The following is a 21,920-nucleotide window of genomic DNA, read 5'->3' as shown; positions in this document are numbered from 1 at the left end:
CAGCCGTGGGCTCTGCACCGACAGCCACGATGGAGCCACGCACCCATCCCGGCCGGTGCAGGATCCACATTTGGTCCATGTTACCCCCTTACGCGGAGAGCAGAGCCCTGCGCAGGATGCGGCCCCATCCCCTCCTGATGCAGCCACGTAGGAAACTATTAAACTTTCAATCCTGGATGGATCAGAGCTAAATAAAACCCAAGCGAGACAACCCGTGGCCAAGAGCCGGGTTGATTCCCCCACCACGGGTTTAGTTTCTGCCCGGGTGGTGGGTGCCGGGGGGGGGCAGCAGGAGCCATGGTGGGGGCACACGGGGCTGTGGGGTGACCAGGGAGTGGGCAGCATCCCCGAGAGCAGACGAAGGCTGCTGGGTGTCTGGCTGTGGGTGAGGCACATCGTTAGAGGGAGATGCTGAGCTTCTCTCCAGAGCTTCGGAGCTGCGTGGAGGAGAAATGACTTCTCCAGGCTCCGGCTTCGGGCTGTGTTCACACAGCAATTTGGTGGTGGTTTTGCTTGAAACGCAGCTGGGGTGCACAGAGTGGTGCTGGGGCTGCCCGTGACCCCTCCTGCAAAGGCAGGGTCCCCCCCCAAGTTCTGCCCCAAAGCCTGGCTGCCCCTTGCTGGGCTCCTGAGGGTGTGCGCAGCCGTGGGCTCCCCTCCCCGTGTGCCATGCCCACCCGTGCCAGGCTGTGCTCCGGCTCCCTCCGGCTCCTTATCTGCACAGAAGAAAGCAGAAACCCCACCAGCGCACTCGGCCGGAGCCCGAAGAATAGCCCTCTTGGAGTGTCCCTCTGAGACCCACCTGGGCTTGCCGAGACCTGGCAGGACGGAGCTGGCGGAGCAGCGTGAAACGATGTTCATGGGGCAGGTGGGAGGATGCCGTCCTGCCCCCCAGCCCCCTGCCCTAGCAGGGTCTGTGCTGGCTGCGCCTTCGTCCCGGCGAGGATGGTGATGGTGAGAGCGGAGCATCATTCCAGGCTGGGTCTGGACCACTGCTCTGGCTCTGGACCAGTGTCTGGTGCCATCGTCCGAGGGGCATCCAGGGCCGGACTCTGCCCGGGGTAGCAGGGACACATCCAGAGCAGCCCCGACCACGGATTTGCCTTTGGTCATTCTGGGCACACAGCAAAATCCATCTGCATAGCGGCACTGAGGAAGCACCGTCCTCCTCAAGGGCTCCTGAGCGAGAACCTGGGCTGGTGGGTGCTGCACCAAGACCCCCGGGTGCTGGAGGGAGACGGGTGCTCGGGTTCCTCTCCGGACCAAGAGGCAGCTCGGTCAATCCTCAGCTTTTGCCGAGGAAGAAAAATACCTTACATTTGTCTAGCACTTATCTGCCAGTGGTATTTCAGGCATTGCCCCAAAACAAACAGCGCCAGACAATGAAACGCAGATGAATTGGGCGCAGATTCATGCAATATTGAAACCAGACAACAATTAAAGTAAACAGAAAACACCAGCAAGCATAAATCAATCCTATGCAGCGGGCAGGAGGATGCAGACAGCAGCGCCTTAGCGAAGGGGCAGGCAACAGCAGCTATCGGAGAGCATGCGACTTTTTGTCGTCTCTGATTAACTTTTTCTGCTTGTGGTGATTTTCTGCAATAAGCAGGACAATGCACTACTGGCATCAGAAATAATGTTCAGCATCTTCTTGTCTTATAAAGGAAAGATCCAGCAATCCCTTTCCAGTGGTAGAGGCAGTCTGCAGATTCTAGCAAGGTTTTCAAGCAGGAAAAAAAAAGCCAACACAGTTGCACATAGAAAATGCATGCCTAATTTGTCCAAGTAATTACAGAGCCCGGCTTGATGATACAGATACCTCCAGCTCTGAAACGCTGCTGATTGCATCTCTGATTCACGAAACAATGCCCATTCCCCCAACATTGAAATTCATGCTGGGCTATGAACACAGCCTGCGATTTCCCTGGCTGCACGGGGTTCGAGGACACAATTTTCTGAGCAGGGAGGTATGGCAGCGCCTACCACAGGCTCTGCTGAACCGAGGCCCGTTTGAATCTGAATGCCAGTCCCCAGTACATTACACGCTTGACCTAGTTAGGACCCTGTCCTCCCATCAGGTGTCCAGGGGGGATTACAAACCATTTCAAACCATCACCTTTTTGGTGCTCTCAGGCAGCTCCTCATAAAGTTTCTTGCACTGGAGACCTGCAGGCACCTGAATGCATCGCAGGAGGATGGCAGGCAAGAAAAAAGGAGGAATCCCAGTCACTGGTGGCACATGCCACATGTGAGGGCCACACAAACCCCGGGGAAGGAGAGCAGGGTGCGGGTGGTGGGGGGCACAGCAGCCTGGTAGGGCTGCACGGGTGCTGGTAGAAATCAGAGCATCTCGGGCAGGCGTGAGCTGGGGGAGATGCTGGTGCGTGGCACAGCGAAACGGCTGCTCCTGGGATGCTCCGGCAGCCGCAGCCCGGTGCTGGCAAACCTCCGGCTGCCTTATCCCCGGATGGGGCTTGGGGACACACGAGGTCTCGCAGCGATCTCAGCGGAAGCCGCCTGCCCCAGCGTGTCCTCACTGCATGTCCAGGACTAATCAATCTTGATTCATTGCTAATGAACTTGAGAACAGTGTTGGGATGGATCAGATGCCACTCAGGGTGAGATGGATAACATAATTAAGATTTCCTCAAAGGTCCCGTCTTTCTTACCTTGTTAATTAAGCTGATGCGGGGCCCTCCATGCAGAATGCATAATGAGAGGCTGCCGGAGACAGAGTTGGCTATTAGGGGGAGGTGATGCTGGGAGAAACACTGACCTTAAACACAGGGCTGGGGACATTTTGGCAACTCTTTGGGGGTTTGGTTCCCCCAGAGCGGCCGAAAGCTGACCTCTGCTAAGAAATCACTGCATCCTTTGCACTGCAAATGCATTTGGACTACGCAGAGCAAAGCGCACGGGCACAGGGATGCAGGTGGAGGTGGATGGGCTCATCCCTGCCCGGGACAGACTGAGCACCACGGCAGACCTTATGGCTTCCTAAAGCACCAGCCGCAGCGCGGAGAGCAGGTCACAGTTTGCAGAAAGCTGCGAGTGGCCCTGTGGCCTCGAGGAGCGGCTCTCACATGGCGCTGGAGCCTGCGGCGTGGGGAGGAGGGGATGCTGCTCTGCTCCCGATGGCCCAGGCACGTTTTTGGTACTTGCACTCTGGTGGTGACTTATGACGATGAATTAATGGCCTCTTAATAAGGGTGACAGTTCCCTTAATTAGAAAGTATCGGAGCAGGGATAATTGCTTCATTTCATTTTTTTCCCCTATATTACTTCCTTCATTTTTGGGTCCTTATTCTCAGCTCCTGGATGCCCGCCGAAAGCCCTGCCTCCCCAGAGCCAGAAACGCTCCCAGGCCCAGTAGGCACGATGCGGAGCTGGGAAGGATGGAGAAGAGTGGGTGCAGGTACAGCTGCGGAACTGCAGCTTTCACCGTTGCTTGCAGCAACGCCAGGCACCGGCAGCACCCAGGCAGGGTTGGAGCAGGTCCCCGGCTGTTCACGCCAGGTTCGGCGGCACACGGGACAGCCCGGCACAGGGCCGGGGCTCTGGCAAGGCTGGAGGAAGGGGGAGATGGCATTTGCAGGCTGGGAACTCCCAAGCGATGACCCAAGGGAGGGCAGGCAGCATGGGCAGAAAGTGGCAGGAATGGGACAGCCCCGCGGGGCAGCAGCGACCACTTGAAGCTCAGCCCAGGGCAGGCAGCGGGGCTGAGAGAAATAATTTGTCCAAAATTAATACCGTTTGGTTCGACCAGCGCTGTTCCCCAGCCTGGAAACATGAGTAGCTTTGCTGCAAAAATAAGCCCTGCAGAAACATGCTGAAACATTCGCAGCATTTCACTTGGGCCTTTTTTGGAAGGGAAAGTTTCGGGCTTGGTTTTGACACAACATTTCCAGGCTGCGTGTTTGCATGGGCCATTAACGGGGGGCTCCAGTAAAAAACCTTCAAACCCCCCAAACAAAATGAGCTGCTTCACTTCCCGTCAGAGGATACGTTTTTTAAAATTAGGGAGGATTTGGGGGTTTGTGCGGTTGTTTTGCAGCCATACAGCTTTGTCACCAAGCCTGCGGTCCCCCAGTTCTGTCCCGCGACCCTGCATCTCCCTGCTGCCCTCCATGGGGCTTTGGGTGCCCCAGGGACCCGACCCCCCTGGCCTGGGACTGGCTTCCTTTGGGAAATGCCCTCCAGGCCAATATGACCCTGTAAATAATAAATAGCAGCCTCAGGGCTGCTGCAAGCTTCGTTTCTCTTTGTAGGAGCGTTTCCTCTGCTAACCTTCCTTCTTTGCACTGCAGCCATTTTGCTTTCTCGCCATATCTAAAATTAAATCTGTTAGGATGTTCTCTCGCTCTTTTTTTTTTTTTTTTTCTCCTTTTGCTTATATTTGCTGAGTGCATTCAAGCACAGGGAGGGAAAAAAAAAATAATAAAAAAAGCCATCAGCATAATTCATGGCTCTCACAGTCATCGCGGGCTCCGGTTTCCAATCAGAGGCCCGGGCTGCGGAGCCAGCGCGCTGGGGAGGAGGGCTGGGGCTGGCCCGGATGCTGCTTCACAAACCAGCAGCGATTCTCTCTTTGTTCTGGGATCGCTCTGCTTCAGCCAAACCAGACACCGCAGAGCCCGTCCTGCGGATGCGGGAGCGCTGAGCTGGTCCGAGGGGCTTTGTGCCCCCCCCCCACACACACACTCTGAGGATTTTAGGGGACGGAGCAGCCGCGGAGTGGGTTTGCAGGCTCCGGACCTGGCTGCGATCCTTTATCCCAGGATAAAGCCCTGGGAGACATGGAAGTGCCAGGTCGCCCACCTTGGATCTGGGCATCACGGTCGTGCCCTTTCCCTCGCCTGTCTCTGCGCCTAGTGCATGAGGCTTAGCAGACATGGGCTGAAGTCTGGGCTCCCAGTCCGTCCCAGTGCCTCCCAGTCCCATGCACTGAGCTTCCCACCACCCCCCACCGGCAGAGATGCTGGTGTTGGCCCCACACAGCCCTATGCACACAGCATTTAGCAGGACTTTTTGAGGTGTCTCCAGAGCCAGAGGCATGAGGAAGAGGCTCTGCACACCCAGCATCCATTTTATTCTAATATTTTTAATGGTTTGAAAGGTGCTGCTGCTGCCAGTTGAGCTAATATATGTTTTAAAGTTACCCGCTGCATAAGTTCCCGATCGGCCAGCCCTGATCTGGGAGAGGGGCATGGTCCTGGCTTCAGGTCCCAACACCCCTGGAGGATCTGCAGCCAGAAAATCAGATTATCTCCTGCCTTTCCTGTAAGAGGTTTTTTGCTCATTTGTGGTGTTTTTCACTCTTGGCCAGCTGTCTTTACAAGCCAGAATTGACCCTTGTCAGGGGTACCCGAGATCGATGCTGGGTCATGGGTGGGGGTCACCACGCTGGCTGCATCCTGGCAGACACAGGAGCAGCTCCGGGGAGACCTTCTGCTCGACACCAGCATAAGAGGCCAGAGAAGCGATGTCGGGAGCACACGTAGGATGGCAGCACCTCGGCTGTCCTCACTGAGCCGAGGAAAGCAGCAGGAGGAGGGAAGGCATAAGTGTGCTCGTTCCGGGTGACACCCTGCTGGGTGACCCCATTTCACCCCTGCCCGTCATGGGGAGATGAGGCCAGGGTTGCCAGCCCTGGTAAAGGCTGCCTTGAATACACCCGAATTTTCCCTGCCCTCTTGAGAAGGCAGAGGCTCCCACCCTGCCCGCACCGCTGACTGCAGCCCCTGCCCTCTGTTCAGCCTGATGCGGGAACGGAGCAGAAGCGATGCAAAGGAGCAACCGCACCAAATGAAACGGCCTCCATGGGAAGCCCGGTAAGACGGGCTGCACACCAAGATTTATATAATTGCTTTCCCCCCCCCCCTCCTTTTCCTGGGGTCTGTATCAATTTCATTTACATGCTCGACGGCTTGAACTGCTTCATCCCCGTTGCCAAGCACCTTCTCAGGCATTTACAGCTGCAGCGTGCGCCGGGCTGCCTCTCCTCTGCCTCCTCCTCTCCCGCACGGTGGCAATGGTGGGAACGGTGACCCAGGGGCCAGAGCACCAGGGAATCACCGCTCAGTACGTGCGGCCCCGTCCCCGCCACGGCATCGTGCCGGTCTGCGAGGACGAGCTCTCATCCACGACCCACCTCTGCGAGAAAGCCACGATGCAAGAGGAGATGCGATGGTTTCCCGTGAGCACATGGAGAAAGGCAGCGCCACTGCCCCCGCTGCTCTTCCTCCTCCTCCTCCTCCTCCTCGCCTCTTCCTCCTTCTCCTCCTCCTCCCCTTCCCAGCACAGCTCTTCCACACCGGTACAACTCTGCACATGAAACAAAGCACTCCTCAGCATCTGCTCTACATTTGCTGTTCTTTTCAAGTCCATTCCTTGGCCCCCTCCCCTCTGCTCAGCTGGGCCTGAAAATAGCAGCTGTCGTTGCCTTTATATTGGATTATTTCAGAGTTTCTGTACCTCAACCAGCCCGTGGCTGGCCACTCTCTAACCCCCCGGTTGGCCGGGCTCCTCGGCATCTCCTTCACACCCTCACCCCACTCCTCGAGATGCAAAATTGTGCTTTGCAGATAGCAGAAAACAAACACAGTGGCACTTCTGCACATGCGTGTGCCTGCATGCAAGTGTGCCCAGGGTGGCCGTCAGGATGCTGCAGGGACGAGCGAAGGTGACTGGGCACCTTTTGCAGCCTTATAGCGAGGAGAAGACTTTGAAGGTGCTGAAGATGCTGCCTGGTCCCAGTGGGCACATGAAGCTGCCTGACAGCCCTAACAGGCAGCTGCCTTCCTGCCTGCTGCAGGTTAGCAGCTCTCCCGGCAGGCAGCTGGTTGGCTGGGGAGCAAAGCTGCCTCGGATATGCCTCATTTTATACAAAGAAGGTGGGCTGTGCCTGTCCCTCCCACCCCGCTGATCACCCTCCGCTCTGTCGATAATAATACCTAGCAATTACACAAAGCTTCCCCTGCTCTCCGCAGATGTTAATTAAGCTCTTTCCCCGCAATGGAGACAAAGAGGGGAACTGCGGGGAAACTCCCAACTTGGGTTGGGGTTTTTTTCGCTTCGATTTTGCATGGCCGCGCCATGGGGCCTCCCAATTCCCAGTGGCAAGGCGTGAGCCACAGCACCGGTGATGGTGCTGCAGGGTGGCCCCCACAGCAACAGTCGCTCTGGGTTTTGCTCTCACATGGCAAAATTTGTCCAGTTTTCCCTAATTTCTGGGCTGCTGCAGCCACTCGGATGGCGGTGCTGGATCCTGGCACGGCTGTGCGTTCCCAGTGCCGGTAACTGAGGCTGGCTCTGCCCTGCGGCACCTTCCTGGGTGCCACCAGCACTGCGTGGCTGACACCCTGAGCCCGGGAGCTGGGAAAACCGGATTGTCCCGCAGGCACCGTGCCAGTCTCGCACCTGGGAGCTGGGGTGGCTTCGCAAGGGGACCCGGAGCCTCCTTCCAGCTGCCAGCACCCGGGGCTTAGTCGGGGCGATGGACGGGCAGGGCACCCTGCCTGCACCCTGGAGGGGAGGATGACAGGCAGGACACCCTGCCTGCACCTGGCAGAGCAGGACAACACGCAGGGCACCCTGCCTGCACCCTGGAGGGCAGGATGACGGGCAGGACACCCTGGAGGGGAGGACGACGGGCAGGGCACCCTGCCTGCACCCTGGAGGACAGGATAATGGTCAGGACACCCTGGAGGGGAGGACGACAGGCAGGACACCCTGCCGGCACCCTGGAGGGCAGGATGACGGGCAGGACACCCTGGAGGGGAGGACGACAGGCAGGGCACCCTGCCCGCGCCCCGGACAGGCAGCGGGGGTAGGCGGGAGGGCTGCCCTGCCCTGCCCTGCCCGCAGCGGGGGCCGGGTCAGGCCGGGCCGGGCCGGGGGGCGCTGCCCGGTCCCGCCCTCCCGGGGCGGTGCCCCCGCCCGCCCTCGCACCCGGCCCCGGTCCCGGCGCCGGTCGCGGCCCCGTCGGCGGAGCCACGCGAGATCCGCGCGGCGCGGGGCCGGCGCGGGGCCGGTGGCGGCGGCGGGGCTGCGGGGCGGGCCGGGCCGGGCGGGGCGGGCCGGGGAGCGCGCATGAGCCGCGGCGGCGGCGGCGACGGGCGAGCGGGCGGGAGCGCGGCAGCGGAGCGCGGCGCCGCCGCCGCGGGTGTGGGCGCGCCGGGGAGCCCCGCACGGCGGCCCGCAGCCGGGGGCGGCGGGCGGTACCGCCTCGCCGGCCGGGGGGCGCCCGGTCCTGCTCGCCCCGCACCGCGGCCCGCCGCCGCCGCCGAGGTAAGCACCGAGCTGCGGCCCGGCCCGGCCCCGCCGGCACCCACGCCACCACCCCCACCCCCCCCCCCTCCCCAAACCCCTCACCCCTCCGCCCCGCGCCGTCCACCGTGCCCGGCCCGCCGCGGCGGGGAATCCCCCCCCGCGCCCCACTCCGCTCCGCCCGCCGCGTCGCCATTTTGCCGCTTAGTTCTTCCCCTCCCGGCGGCGCGGCCGGGCTGGGCCCTCCCCGCCGGCCCCTCGCTGGGCCCCGGTCCGCCGAAGAGGAGGAGGAGGAGGAGGAGGAGGGAGGGAGGGAGGGAGGCGGTGAGCCCCGACTCCCTCCCGGGGATGGGGCGGCCGGGCCCGCGGATGAGGCGGCAGGCCGCGGGGCGGCCCGGCTGGCTGACAGGCGGCGAGGCGGCCCCCGGTGAGGCCCGGGGAGGTGACAGGCCCCGGGCGGCCCTGCCTGCTCGGTGACCGGTGAACGGCGGTGTGGGGCGGCTGAGGGGACAGGGACAGGGACGATGGCCCAGCCAGGCCCGGGGAGGTGACAGCAGGAGCAGGCAGGGCAGGGGTCCCCGTACCCGCTGGCTGCGGGGGTGCCCGGGGTAGTGGTGGGGGGGACACCCCGGTCCCCACCTCAGCACAACGAGGTCTCATTGTCTGTCTGCCGAGCGTGTGCCTGTGCTTTTCCCCTTTGCTTTTGTGCCTGGGGACGGGCGAGGGGGGGGGGACAGACTGGCTAACGTGCTTCAGACAGAAACTTTTACACCATCAAAAAGCCTCCTCCAGGCACCCGGACGGAGCCGCTCGGCGGGAGCACGGTGGCCTCACGCCCGCGGCGTGAGAGGTTTCCTCCAGGAGAGGCTTGCCGGGAGCAGCCACCGGCCGCCGGCCTTTGCTCGGCGTGGGCGATGGCGAGGGGCTGCACCGCGTGGCTCCGGAGCCACCCGGTCACCGACCATGCCCGGGGAGGGATCGGCTTGTGAGACTTCACCCGCCATGTGGGTCCCTCTTGGGGAAACTTCCATCGAGGGTGATTCCGCTCCCTCCCGAGGAAGCCTCTCCCGCCGCTTCCTCGTCTTGATTCCCGGGAAGTTTCTCCCAGCGTGTGGCCGCAGCTGCGGTTCGGCTTCGAGTTCACGGGAGGGAGCACGGCTCCTCCGGCAGCGACGGAGACAGCAGTGCCCTTTGGCGTCCATCATCCGCGTTGGCCTCGTCGCATCTCTGCCTGCACCCTGCCTGTCACAGCGCTTGTGCCAGGGCACCGCAGGCAGGGGCGGGCAGCTCGCTTGCCTTTTTGGCGTTGCCTACATCTGGAGCCGTTGGTAAATTATTAATGATAAGTGGAACGGACTGACAGGTGATCGGGCCGGTCGGTGTGCAGAACAGTGCATCCGTAGCAATGGGACCGGGGCGGGAGTCCCGGCAGGAGAATTTGTGGTCAGAACCCATGGGTGACTTTCCCCTTTGTAACAAGCCATAAGGACAACGTCGGGCTGAGAGGGTCACGGCCATCCCTGGCTGTACACATGCTCCCGTGGACTCGATCTAAGGTCACAGACGGGCATTTATACATGGAATTATTTCCCCTTTTCCAGTTTATGCCCAATTTCCAGGCTGTGCCCAGCCCGCAGAGCCCGGCAGCTCTGCAGGAGGGATCTGTCACGGAGGGAAAGAGCCTTTTGGGCCTGCGAGTGGCTGGGACGTTGCCATCCCTTGTCAAATCCAGCAGAGGAGCGTTGGCCGTGCCAGCCGGGCAGGACTGCTGGTGGCTCGGGAGCAGTCCCTTTCACATGGTGGGTTCCCAGGCTTTGCTCCCCCCTTCCCGCAGCCACAGGTTTCCTCCTCGCCCCTGCTCCCAGCACCACCGACTTGGCCTCTGCTCATCCTGCACTGGCTCCCCTGTTGACACGAGGTTTTTTTTCCGGAGCTGGAGTGGGACGCTTCAAAAATGCTGCCGCGAACTTCTAAAAAGGCGCCTACGGCTGAGCTGGGGGCTTCATCAGCGAAGACGCTGCCAGCCCCGACCTTCCCGTGCCACATCCTAGCCCTGCTCACAGGCAGGACCTGCCAATATCTTCTCCCACTGCCAGTTGCAAAAGGGTGTTTAACCAAAAAAATAATGAAAGCGTGGAAGGGCGCGGGCTGTTGTCCAGTTTCAGCATGTCTTACTCAAAAACGAGTGAGAAGTTTGGACATTACAAAAAAAAAAAAAGCCCCACAAAAAAAACAATGGGCTGATTTCTGCTTTCTGGCTCTGGGGCAATTCCTCTGGGATTCCTGGGGTTGTATCAGTGGCCAGGGAGCAGAGTTTGGCTCTCACTAAGTGGTTTATGGGATTTTTATTTTTCATTTAGCCAAAAAATAAGGGAACAAAATTCAAAGAAGTATTTGGTGTGGAAAAACAAAAGGCGTTCAAAACCTCTTAAGCTGGCCAGAAAGGATCCCTTTGAGGGGACAGATGCGTTAAGGGGAACAAGAAGCGTTTGGGAGCAAAGCTGAGCCGAGCACCTTGAACGCGGCAGTGGTTTCGGAAGGGATGCTCGGCACCAGCCCCCGGCTCCCGTGGTTTGGTGTGCTCTGCCGTGGGGTGTTCAGCGAGCAGGAGGTGGGCAGCCCGGCTGTTGGTGAGGTCTGCCCTCTGCGCTGCCCTTCACAAGTCATCCTCGAGCTGCCCAGCAAGGCAGACACGGAGGTTTTGTGGTCTGTCACCCATCAGATGGCAGCCCTGCCCACCTGCGCTGGGGTGTGAGCGTGCCAGTGGGTGCCGTTTGGTGTGGGGGGGCCCCGGCGCTGGTCTTTCCCTCTCCCGCTGGGATGTGCATCCGGCCCAGGGGGCGAAGCCATGGCACGGTTGTGTTTCGGCACTAGCCCAGTTTGGATTAAGGCGTCAGTTGCATGGGTTTCCCCTTGGTTTTCACCCTGTTGTAAAGTGCAGAGATCGTGTCGATTTCAGCTTGCAGTTCACTGGTCTTTTGTGAGTGTTTTTTTTGTTTGTTTGTTTTTGTTTTTTTTCTTCAAGCAACTTGACTGAGGGTTGCTCAGAGGAGCAGAGGTGCCAGGAGGCAGCACAGGAAGGAGGGGACTGGCATGTTTGTCCTCGGAGGATCAGGGACTGTAGCAGTGCCCATGCGGGTGAGAGCGGAGCGGTGATTTGGGAAGTGGCCGCAGGGACCCCTCTCTGTGCCTGCTCCGGAGACCAGCCATCCCTGGGAAGGAGCCACTGGCAGTCAGGCTGCAGCTCCCACCCAGGTCTCCCACCAAAAGAGCCCAAATTAGCTGAATAAACGATCCCGATGTTCAGCACCAAATGCCAGAGAACCTGTTGCCAAGGCTGGAATTTCTCACTTGATCAGATTAACCTTTGTGTCCGTGCAAACAACCACATACGTGTCACCCGCAAAACACATGCTGGAAGCGTTTGCGGGTTCTTGGAGCATCTGGGCTGTATGCGATGTGCAGTGCCCAATCCTGCACAGAAAGTCCCCAGGGGCACCTCAGAAAGGACTGTTGGACCCTCATGTCCCACGTGTTGATGGCATAGCCGGCAATCTGGGCACACTCTGGGCTGCCCGGACAGGCAGGATAAGTTTGGATGCTCAGGGCATCAACTCTGTTCAGAGTTAAATGATGCTAAACGTGATCTCGTGGGAGGGATTGGGGGTGACGAGTCAAATCTGTGTTTTAAAAAACCCAAGTGTGTGGGAGAGAAGTGTCGAGCAAAAGCGAAGAAGGTATCAGTTGGCACTTCCCTTAGTCACGCTGCTGGTGCCTGGCTGAGCATCAGCATCGCGTCCTGATCAAGGTCTCAAGGCTGTGGTGGTCCGGGGAATCGCCTCCCGAGGGCTCGATGCTCTCGTTGTGGAGGCGTGGAGGGCTCCTTTCCCCTGGGGCTGTATGCGGCATCTCTCGATGCAGCCCCCGTCCTCAGACGTGTCTTTGCTCGTGCTGTCGGGAGGGAAGGAGGGTACTTAAAACCAACCGGGGGCAGAGCCAGCCACGCCGTGGGCTTCGTCCTGGCAATGCCGAAGTGGAGAGGTGTCCTGCTGCCCGCTTCCGTTGGGAGCAAGACCGAGCCTTCTGCGATAATTCCTGATGTTCATTATTTATAGAGAAGCCAAATTGAATTATTAATACAGAAAATTCAGATAACATTAACAATTCTCAGTTTGTAACAGTTTCCCATTAATAAGGAAAATTGGAAATTTATCACTACATCTGTTCATTAAAACTCACTATTTTTTTTTTCTTTTGGTGTATTAAATGAAAGCAGAGAAATAAACGAAGAGGAAAAGCCATTTATTCGCTACTTCTCTGGGCAAAGTCAGCCCATAATTTTTAATAAAGTCTTTGCTGTTATATGTGGAGGGGAAACCAGCCTATAATGAAAGCAGCTTTTCAGCCATGTCTATGGCGTTGCTCGACCGTAGAACAAATGCTCGGAAACACATCCCGTTTCTTCTCTTTGTGGGAAGCTTTAAGCTGCGTGATAGTTTTCTAATTTCCCTCCCTCCCCAGCACCTCTCCTTGCTTTCAGCATGTGTTGCTCCCAGCTCCGAGGAGTGAATTTTAATGCCTCCCCTGCTTCTTTCAGAGATGGCGGATTCCTATACCTGTAAAGGTGGAAGGAAAACTGCAGGCTCTAACAAACCCGCTGCCAGCAAAGAAAGCAGGATGGAGACAAGGATAAACACGCCAGCAGAGCTGCCCAAGCTCGGTAAGGAACTGGGTATTTCTTTCCATGGAAGTGGATGGGGCAGACGGGACGAGCCCGGTGGTAGGGGTTGGGGGGCAGCTGCCAAAACGAGGGGATGTGAGTGCGTCGGATCTTGGCATGCCTCCGCTCCTCACTTCGACCCACTGGCGAGGGCTGTGCTGGGCCAAAAAAGCCCCAGGCCCTCGGAGCTGCAGAGAGCCAGTCCCTGGGAACGGGAAGGGAGGGATGGAGACCATCTCTCCCTTTCGAGAGGCGTGCATCTGGCTTAACAAGATGGGTGTCTCGCTGCCTATTTATCGTGTTGGTAGCTAAGTGTTACATCAAAGGATGGAAAGGCTTAAATGAGTTCAGACCATCTGCTGTCTCCCGTGTCACGGCCCCCAGGATGGAGCCTTGTGAGCGTACGAGCCCCAGGGGACCTGCTTGCTAAGGGCTGTCACTCTGATGGATAGCTGATTTCTCTATCCAGGAATCTCCAGGCCCAAGGAGACTTTTTCTCCTGTCTGCTTACACTGGGCAGATCCCCTCTGCGGGCACGGAGAGGCTCTCGCTGCCTTTACCTTGCTAACAGCAGCCCCGGATGCTGAGGGCTACCTGCACCCCAGGCGAGGGTCAGACCCCAGGGATGTATCTCAGACAAGCACCCAAAATCAGTGGCCTCACGGGGAAATGGCATGTGCCCTAAATGTTTCCCAAATGCCACTCTTCCCTTGAGGGGGTTGAAGCTGTAATTGCTAACAGAGGGGTGTAACTTATTACTAAGGGGAATGAACTCCAGCTGTCCACAGCATGAACGTACCTGTGTTCAGGAGAGCATTTTTCCCTGCGCCAAATCTTATCAGCACCTTCAAAAGTAGAAAAGCCCTTTTTTTTAGCCCACCCTTCTGGTTTAGATGGACTGAAAGCGATGAAGTGGAGTAAAGGATGCTCCGTGATGAAGATACTTCGCTGCTCTCCCTGGGAAAGTGCTGGAGGTGGAAATGTCTGCCAGGGTTCACTTCACTGGGGTGAATTAGGCTTGATGCGGACTGGGGAGCCAGGGGCCTCTCCTATAGTTGCTTTGCTGGCCCCCCCTCAGATGCAGCAGCCTGGTTGGCACAGGGAGCATCCTTTCCAAGCCAGCTCTTGGTCCAGAGAAGCCTTGAGTCCATCAGCAGGCCATCCCCAGTCCCCCGTTTCTAATGAGCACAACTTTTCCACGCGGCTGACTCAGCCCAAAACTGTGGTAACCTGCTGCAGGGGGGCACAGCTACGGTGCCAGCCGTAACACTGAGCACCGTCGGGTTTGTGACTCCTGCGAGGGCCTGTGAGGGTCAGGGTTTAGCACAGCCGGTGGTGAGTAGCCAGGAGCGGGATGCTGGGAGAGGAGACGTGTTTTCTGCTCTTCCCGTCCCTGTCCTCGCTGTCCCCTGACAGCAGCTGATAACGAGGACATTGAGGGGCGGCTAGACTGGGAGCTCTTGTGTTTGGCATGAAACATCTCCAAAAGTTTTGAAACTTGTGCAGGTTGTGAAAAGGAGAGGAGAGCTTTCACCCAAGCTTCTGCATGAGCCATGACCCCAGACATGCTGGGCTTCTGGGGAGAGCTGCCTGGAGGGGCAGGGATGTGCTGCTGTGGGACATTTCAAATTTGAAATATTTTGAAGTGTTTAGGAGAGAAAGCGAAAAACAGGGAGAGCAATAAGCAGGTAACTGCAGTGTTGTGAGCTTTTGCTGCAAATCCTGTATAATTTGGTGGTTTTTCATAAACTCCCAGCTCATGGAGTCCCTTGATGTGCAAGAAACGTATCTCTGTTTCATGTGTAGGGTGAGGCCCTCACTTACACGAGTGTGGGGGAAAAGCCCGGTCTAAGTGTGCACTTAGGAGCATTGGAGAAGATACAAAATGCAGAGGTCAGCTGCGATGCACAGACATCCTTCTCGGGCACTCACCGAGAATTTTGAAATGAAGCCTGCACTGTTGCTCCAGAAGTAGCATGGTTTGGGGCCAAGCTTACAAAACCCTCCCCTCTCCTTAGGGCCACGAGCCATTTTGGAGCAGGAGCCAGGCAGGTAGGAGTCCAAACAAAAGTGGGTGTTTTTGGGACAGCTCAGAGGCTGCCTTGCAGGGGGGGCAGGTAAGTGGCTTTTTAGGGACTTTTTCTTATAGCCCTCTCACAGACAAGGCCTTCTAGGCTAGAGGGATTCCCAAAGGATGCTACAGCACCAAGGGATGCTTTTAACAGGTATCAAAGTGGAGCAAACCAGCTGGCGGGACTTCAGGGGACTGGAAATAAATGAGCCAACTGTTGTCTTTGCTATTTTACCCCTGGCTGCTGGGGCAGAAGGCATGAAAAGGGAGAGAGTGTGTAGTTTTGGCAGTTCCTTTGTAGGTAACTGGTTGGCTTTCCATTTGATCTCTCTCCCTTGTTTCAAAAAGAATCCTGGATTGGCTTCTGATTACAGCCAGTGCCAGACTTGGAGCTGAGCTCCAGTTTCTCAGGAGCTGGATGGATTGCTGGCTCGGCTTCCAGCCTCTTCTTCTTACCTGATTTTCACCAGAGAAGGGTGTTTTACAGGCTGAGTTTAGTTTTTTTAATCTCTTTTATCCTCTCCCAGCTGTTCTAGGGTTTCCTTCTCAGGGATGCTTTTGGGCTTGTTTTTGTTTTCGTAGCAAATGGCTTTTATTGCCAGTCCCGTTCATTAAGCCCTCCTAGATCTCAGTCTCAGTTTTCTGTACACGGCATTTTCCGTAGGCTGCTCACATCTGTCCTGTTTGTCTTCGGGTTACACTGACTCCCAGCATCACTTAAAATTACAGGTCAGCCCTCAAAAAGCAGCTAAAGGCCTGCCGGGAGCGCAGAGCCAGGAGAGGATGGCACTGGGTGAAGGGAGCGGGGTCTTGCCAAGGCTCCCCAGACCCGTGGGTTAACCAGGGTGCTCTGTTCCTGCTTGGAGTGATGGGAGGTTAGATGTGAAAGTGGATTGATGTGGTGAACTGCTCTCAGGCCCTGCATACAAACCCTGGTGAAAGTTGTTGTGGTGTTTGTACCGCTTTGCTCAATCCGTTTTGGGTGCGAAGTAGGTGAAATCAGGGAGTTTGCTGCCGTTGTGAGCTGAAGTGTCTGGTCTGGGGCTTGGCAGTTTAACGTGCTTGTATTTGGCATGGCGGCATCATGCGACATCAGAGACTTTGTAGTCTCCCCTGCTTGCAATGTCTGGTTGAACTGGGCACGTTTCTGCCCCGCTGGCATTCAGCTCATGCTCAGGATGCTGAAAGAGTCTGCTCTGAGCACATGCAGAGCTGTGACCCCTCGTGAAGCTGTCCCCGTGGCTTCTCCTCCCCACCCGAGTCCCCCAAGCACTGCCTTGCCCTGTCCTCACCCCCTGGCCATCCCCATCCCTGCTGCTCCCCATGTGCTCGTCGCATCCCCTGGGCCAGTGTCCTTCTGCAGCCCTGGGGCTGCTCAGCCACACTGGCCGTGCAAAGGGGATGGGGGACTTCTGTGCTCGACAGCCTGCTCAGGGCCCAGCGTGCCGACCTAGACGCAGATTTCTTTTGCTAAGTAGCGTAGTTGTTGAAGGATTTCTTCCAACCCAAGCGGAAGGGTGGTTTTCCGAAGGAAGCCCCAGCTGTGCTGAAACTGCTCTGTGTAAATGAAAGGAGAGGGGTCAGCAAACAGCAGGAGAAGCAGCCGCCTCCCGTGCAGGTATCTGCAGGTGTAGGGGCTGTGCACTGAATTGCAAGGGAGCTGGCATTGCCTTCCAAAGAGGAATCTCCATCCTGGCCAGGGTAGGGACACGGTAGCCCAGAGCCGAGGCAGACCCCGTGCGGGGCGAGGGAGCCGGCTGGGCAGCGGGAGGCTGGGGCCAGGCAGCAGGATTGCCGGGACAGCAGCTCCTCCGTCACGGCTGGCCGGATGGTGGGTGACATGCGCTGCGTCTGTTTGCAGGAAATGCAACCAGTGACAAAACCGAAGGCAGGAAGAAAGGGCGACCGAAGGCTGAGAACCAGGCTCTGAAAGACATCCCCGTAAGGCCACACGCGCTCTGATCCCCAGTGCCCTCCCCGCCCCACTCCCTCTGACTTGACCTCCGTGCCTTGCTGTACCGTGTGCTCTAGCCAGCCCCGCTTTGGGGTTAAACCTGCCTTCCCGGTGGTTTAATCTTCGGAGCAGCCTTGTCTTGGGCTCGGCAAGATCTTGGCCCCTCAATCCCCTCCATGCAGGCATCCAGCATCCTCCAAAGCCCTGGTTAGGCAACAGTACCCACCTGCAGCCTCCCCTTCCCAGGGCCATGCCCAGACGAGCTGGATTTTTTCGCAGCCACGTCAGGTTTGGCTAATGATCCGGCAGCACTGGCGAAAGCGTGATTTATTCCCCTCAGAGTTGTGCAGTTTAATTCCTGCACAGTAGTGTGGACAACACACAGAGCAGTTTGTCATGAGAGCATGGGCCTGGGGTGATTTACTGACTAGATGAAATGTGGGGTGGTTAAATCACCCGGGTGACTTCTGGCCTGATTTATTCTCCAGCCTGGTCGGGAGCGTGTCTGTGCTCTGGGAGGCACGGCAAGGTAAAGTCTTGCAAAGAATCATTAGCCTGTAGAGCCTGCAGCATCTGTCCCAGCACCTCTTGCTGGAGGGAGCACCGCTGCACTGAAACACAGCCCTGGGGTCCACTTTGCAGCTGCGTGGTGGGAAGGGGTGGACAGGAATGATCAGAGGTCCCATTTCCGCCCCCCCGCAACCCCCTCAAGATGCACCAGCACGCACCCAGGCATGCAATGGTCTTTGCTCAGCTGTGTCTCTTGTCTCTCCTGTTCCCAGCTCCCCCTGATGAACCAGTGGAAGGATGAATTCAAAGCCCACTCGAGGGTGAAATGTCCCAATTCAGGCTGCTGGCTGGAGTTCCCCAGCATTTATGGCTTGAAGTACCACTACCAGCGCTGCCAAGGGGTAAGGAGACCGGAGGGCTGCCTGTCCTTTCCAGTGGCCAGCTCTTACATTGCCATCAACAGGGTAAAGCCCCTCTCAGGCCTTAAACCCCAGGAGAAATGTGAGGTTAAAATGGGGAGGGCACAGATGGGTCGGGGCAGTTCGTGAGGTGTGTACGAGAGGGACTGGGATCCCTCCAGGTCAGTGTGAGGTCTGGCCTGGGGGGATCGTGGACCATTGGTAACTGCCTGGAGGGGCAGAAGGGTGTTCGTGCCTGCATCAGAAAAAGCCCCTTTTATGGTCTAACGTCCGTGCTCACCTGTCTCACCCTGCTCCCCACAGGGTGCGATCTCAGAGAAGCTGACGTATTCGTGCTCTTACTGTGAAGCTGCCTTCACCTCCAAAACCCAGCTAGAAAAGCATCGGCTCTGGAATCACTTGGACCGGCCAGTGCCAACCAGCAAAGCAGAAAACAAAGTGCCGAAGGCCATTGGGAAGAGCAGTGGCAAGAAAAGGTACCAGGCTGTGGCTGGGCTGCATGGTGGTGATGTAGGGACGGCTGGGAGAAGGGGAACATGCCTGCCTCCATTCCCATGATCTGGGCTGGCGAAGCGGGGAGAGGTGTCAGGACATTTGTCTAACAACCCCTCTTTAAACAAGCCCTCTGTGCTTTGCCCTAGAGCTGCTGAGAGTTCAGCTTGCCCCACCATCCATCCCAAACAGGCAAAGACGGAAAAAGCCGTGGCCCAGGACCATGCCGAGAATGGCGAGTGCCTGGTGGAGAGCCGGGAGAGCAAGGAGTTTCAGATCGCAGCAGCTGAGGCAATGGCAGCCGCCACCCCCACGGCGAAGTCCTCGAGCGGCAAGGATGCCATGCAGCAGGGGGGCAGCCAGGCCTCGGTGCAGGAGGAAGACCCCGAGAGGATGAAGCACAGTAAGATTAGAGCCTGGGGCTATGCTGGTTCAGGAGCCCAGAGAATGGTGTCCCACTGGAAGGGGCTCTGCTCCAGCCAACGCTGCTGCGAGTGTCTCTCTGAATGTATCCAAGCCTTGTTTCAAAATCCTGATAATTTGCCCCCCCCCCAGTTTCTTGCAGCTCCACTGGGAGTTAAAAACCAGTTGTAGCTGTGGTGGAGGTATTTCCATAGGACCTATAGGATTGGAAATGGATTGAATTCCCTGCAGCATAGCAAGCTGCCATGTCAGCCTGTCTGTCCTCACTGAGTGTGGCAGTTTAAACCAGCGTGGTTCTGGCAAACCCATTATCCTGAAGTATTGGGACAGGGTAAGGAGGCTCACTCTGTCCATTACCACTGCGGGGCTGGCAGGCAGGGCTGTGGTTGTCCCCATCATGGCATGGGTTTACGCTGCTTGCAGCACCAAAGTGAGCCACCCCCAGCCACCTTAGCTGCGGAAACCACACAGCTTTTGGCACTAGACGGAGCCACCACTTCCACTCATTGAATTAGCCCTGGATACCATTCTCTCTCCTGGTTTTGTGGGGTGGGAAGCAGCATCCCGTTACTGTTTGGTGGGTGGGTGCTTCATTTGACAGCCCCTGTATTTCACAGGGTAAAGGCCTGCTCAAGGTGATCCACTCCTGACATGGAGCATGTGCCCACCCCATGCCCTGGGACTGCTGAAGCCCCCCTGGCAGTACAGTTATTTGACCAAATCTCTCTCTCTGTTTCTCTCTTTTGAGTCAGGAAGGAAACAGAAAACTCCTAAGAAATTTACGGGGGAGCAGCCGTCCATCTCGGGGACATTTGGACTGAAAGGTAATACAGGGATGACTCTGGTCAGCTGTAGGGTTGTAGCTTCTCCCTGGGGTATTTCAGGGAAGCCCCTTCCCCAAGAGCCCTCCCTGTGGTGGAGATAGATGGCAGCCACCCAGAGCCTGGGGATATCACGCTGGAGGAGCTGGTGCCTTTTAACGTAAGAGTGTCATAACGGGAATGAAAGGCAGCAGCAGAGCTGTCACTGATAACAACCCTGTCTGCTCTGCTCGGGAGCTTGTCATTGGGAAATGAGGGAAGAGAGGAAAGGATCCAGGTGTGTCCAGCTGTAACACAAGAATAATGAGCTGCTGACACAAGCGAGACATGAGAAACATCATCTCATCATCATCCCACCGTCCTGGGAAGTCACAGTATTTCCAATAGCGTCGAGAAGGATTTCTGCTGCGTAGAAAGGCTGAGTGACGCATCCGTCCCTCAGACATCGTCTCCAATGCTGGTTGCCCACATTCAAGAAAGTGAATTCAAGGGGGAAGAGATGTGTTACCAGGATGTTTTCTGACAGGAGCCTCAGCAGTTGGCTGCTTCAGCCTGACAAAGCAAGAGCAAGTGGGACTGTGGTCGTGCTCCATAAATACACGCGGCTGGGCTGGAAAGGAGGGAGGAAATCTGGAGCATCCCTGGCACGAGAGTGGCTGGATTCGTACTGGCTATGAGATTCATTCAACCAGGGAAATAAAAAGCAGATTTCCAGGCACTGCAGGAGGCACCACCTTCTAGTACAAGAGGCTCTTGGCGGAGAGGCACTAATGGCTTTGAAGGAATTAAACACTTAGCGAAGAGCAGGCTGGATGTGGTCTCTGTGATTTCCTTTCCCCTGGCTCCTGGGAAGTCTGGGGTTGTTACCCTTAACTTCCCCACAGAGGCACTGCCATAGACTGAAACGTCTGCTGTGGGTTCCTCGAGAATAAGCTGGTCCCCCTGGTGACCCACTGCCTCAAATAGAGACTGAAGATGGGGCAGGCGTTTGCTTTCATCCCCAGGGTTCAATGCAGCAGTTCACTGCCCAAAGACAAGGGTGCCACCAGCTATCCCAGCCAAAACCAGCACACCGTTGTGGGTTGCTGTCTCCGTTCAGACCCTGGGTTTGCAAGAGCCACGACCCACAAATTCAAGGACATGTGGACCCTTGCAGGGCAGGCGTGGATTTGACCCTGACACTCACTGTGTTGCCTCCAGCACCTTCTGTGGAAGCGGAGGCACAGGGCTGAACTCCACATGGGTTTGGGGGAGGTGGACCCAGCGGAGAGCCCCCCCTCGTCTGTTCGCTGGCCATTCTAAAGCGTCATTTGCAAGTTGTGTTTTCTGTAGTGTCATTTGCAAGTTGTGTTTTCCATTTCTTATGTCAGCCCAGGAACTGCTGAGGGATTCGGTGCAGCAGAGGGGGATCGGGTAGCACTGCCGCTGCTGGCATGGCCTCAGCATGTGCTGAGCCTCCTCCTGCTCGCTTGGCCCTGCTCCATGCAGGGAGGATACTTCGGTGGTTGGCAGTGATGCCTTTAGCAGTCTGAATGGGAAGCACACGCTTTGCCTGTGCAGCCATGCAGGGATGAGGCACAGGCAAGGTGGGAGGATGGATGCGTTCAGGAGAAGCTGACTGAGAGCCTGGCGCTCTGCCTGCATGGAGAGCCCTGCCTTCAAGTTCCTCTCCGCTTTGCAGGCAGGCTTGCTGACAGTCACCAGCAACCCAGGGCAGCTGCTCCAGGTTTCCTCTTCCCCGTATGCCTGTTGCCCAGTCACCCCTCCTCTCCTTCTGTTCCTTCCTGACCCTTCCCAGCACCTGGCAGGACCGGGAGAGGCCTGTGTTCATTGTGACAGTTGCATACAGATCCAGCCATGAAAGGTCCTGCAGGATCTGGTATCTGGGATCCCAAAGTCTGCCCAGTTTTCTAAGAGGGACTCTGGTTCCTTGGCGTAAGCAGTTAGACAGTCTTTCCAGTGTAGAAGCATTAGCAGGAACATCACTTTTATATCCTGAATTTGCTGTTCCAATTCCTCCTTTCAGTTTCTTGCAAAATGCCCTTTTGCCTCCTCCTCAGCCTGTCTTCCCCACAGCCTGCCTTGCTAGAAGCATCCTACCCCGCTTTGCCATGGTGTTTCCATAGTTCATAAACTGTCTGGGTTGGGGGAAATGATTCTGTTTATAAAACACCACAAGCTGCTATGATATTGCTTGTCATAATTACGGACCTGATCCTACACATACAGCCTTGGCAGA

General features: G+C 57.2%; 1 protein-coding gene across 3 annotated transcripts in view; it reads left to right on the top strand.

The window, feature by feature from the left end:
- The first annotated feature begins 8,158 nt into the window (after positions 1-8,158).
- ZNF512B (zinc finger protein 512B) overlaps positions 8,159-21,920 on the top strand; it is a 36,494-nt gene continuing 22,732 nt past the window's right edge. For 2 of the 3 annotated variants that reach the window (XM_052784986.1, XM_052784965.1), the window contains exons 1-7: positions 8,606-8,698; positions 12,869-12,991; positions 16,924-17,003; positions 17,799-17,927; positions 18,249-18,421; positions 18,587-18,840; positions 19,613-19,684. In XM_052784986.1, the coding sequence (XP_052640946.1) occupies positions 8,620-8,698; positions 12,869-12,991; positions 16,924-17,003; positions 17,799-17,927; positions 18,249-18,421; positions 18,587-18,840; positions 19,613-19,684 (910 nt within the window). In that variant the 5' untranslated portion in view covers positions 8,606-8,619. Of the gene's footprint in view, positions 8,293-8,605; positions 8,699-12,868; positions 12,992-16,923; positions 17,004-17,798; positions 17,928-18,248; positions 18,422-18,586; positions 18,841-19,612; positions 19,685-21,920 lie in introns of those variants that run through there. The other variant, XM_052784976.1, reaches the window with a different exon arrangement.

The sequence above is a fragment of the Harpia harpyja genome, chromosome 1 (assembly GCF_026419915.1).
Source record: "Harpia harpyja isolate bHarHar1 chromosome 1, bHarHar1 primary haplotype, whole genome shotgun sequence".
Taxonomy (NCBI): domain Eukaryota; kingdom Metazoa; phylum Chordata; class Aves; order Accipitriformes; family Accipitridae; genus Harpia; species Harpia harpyja.
Note: the sequence above shows the minus strand (reverse complement) of the source record. Positions and strands in the feature narration are given on the sequence as shown.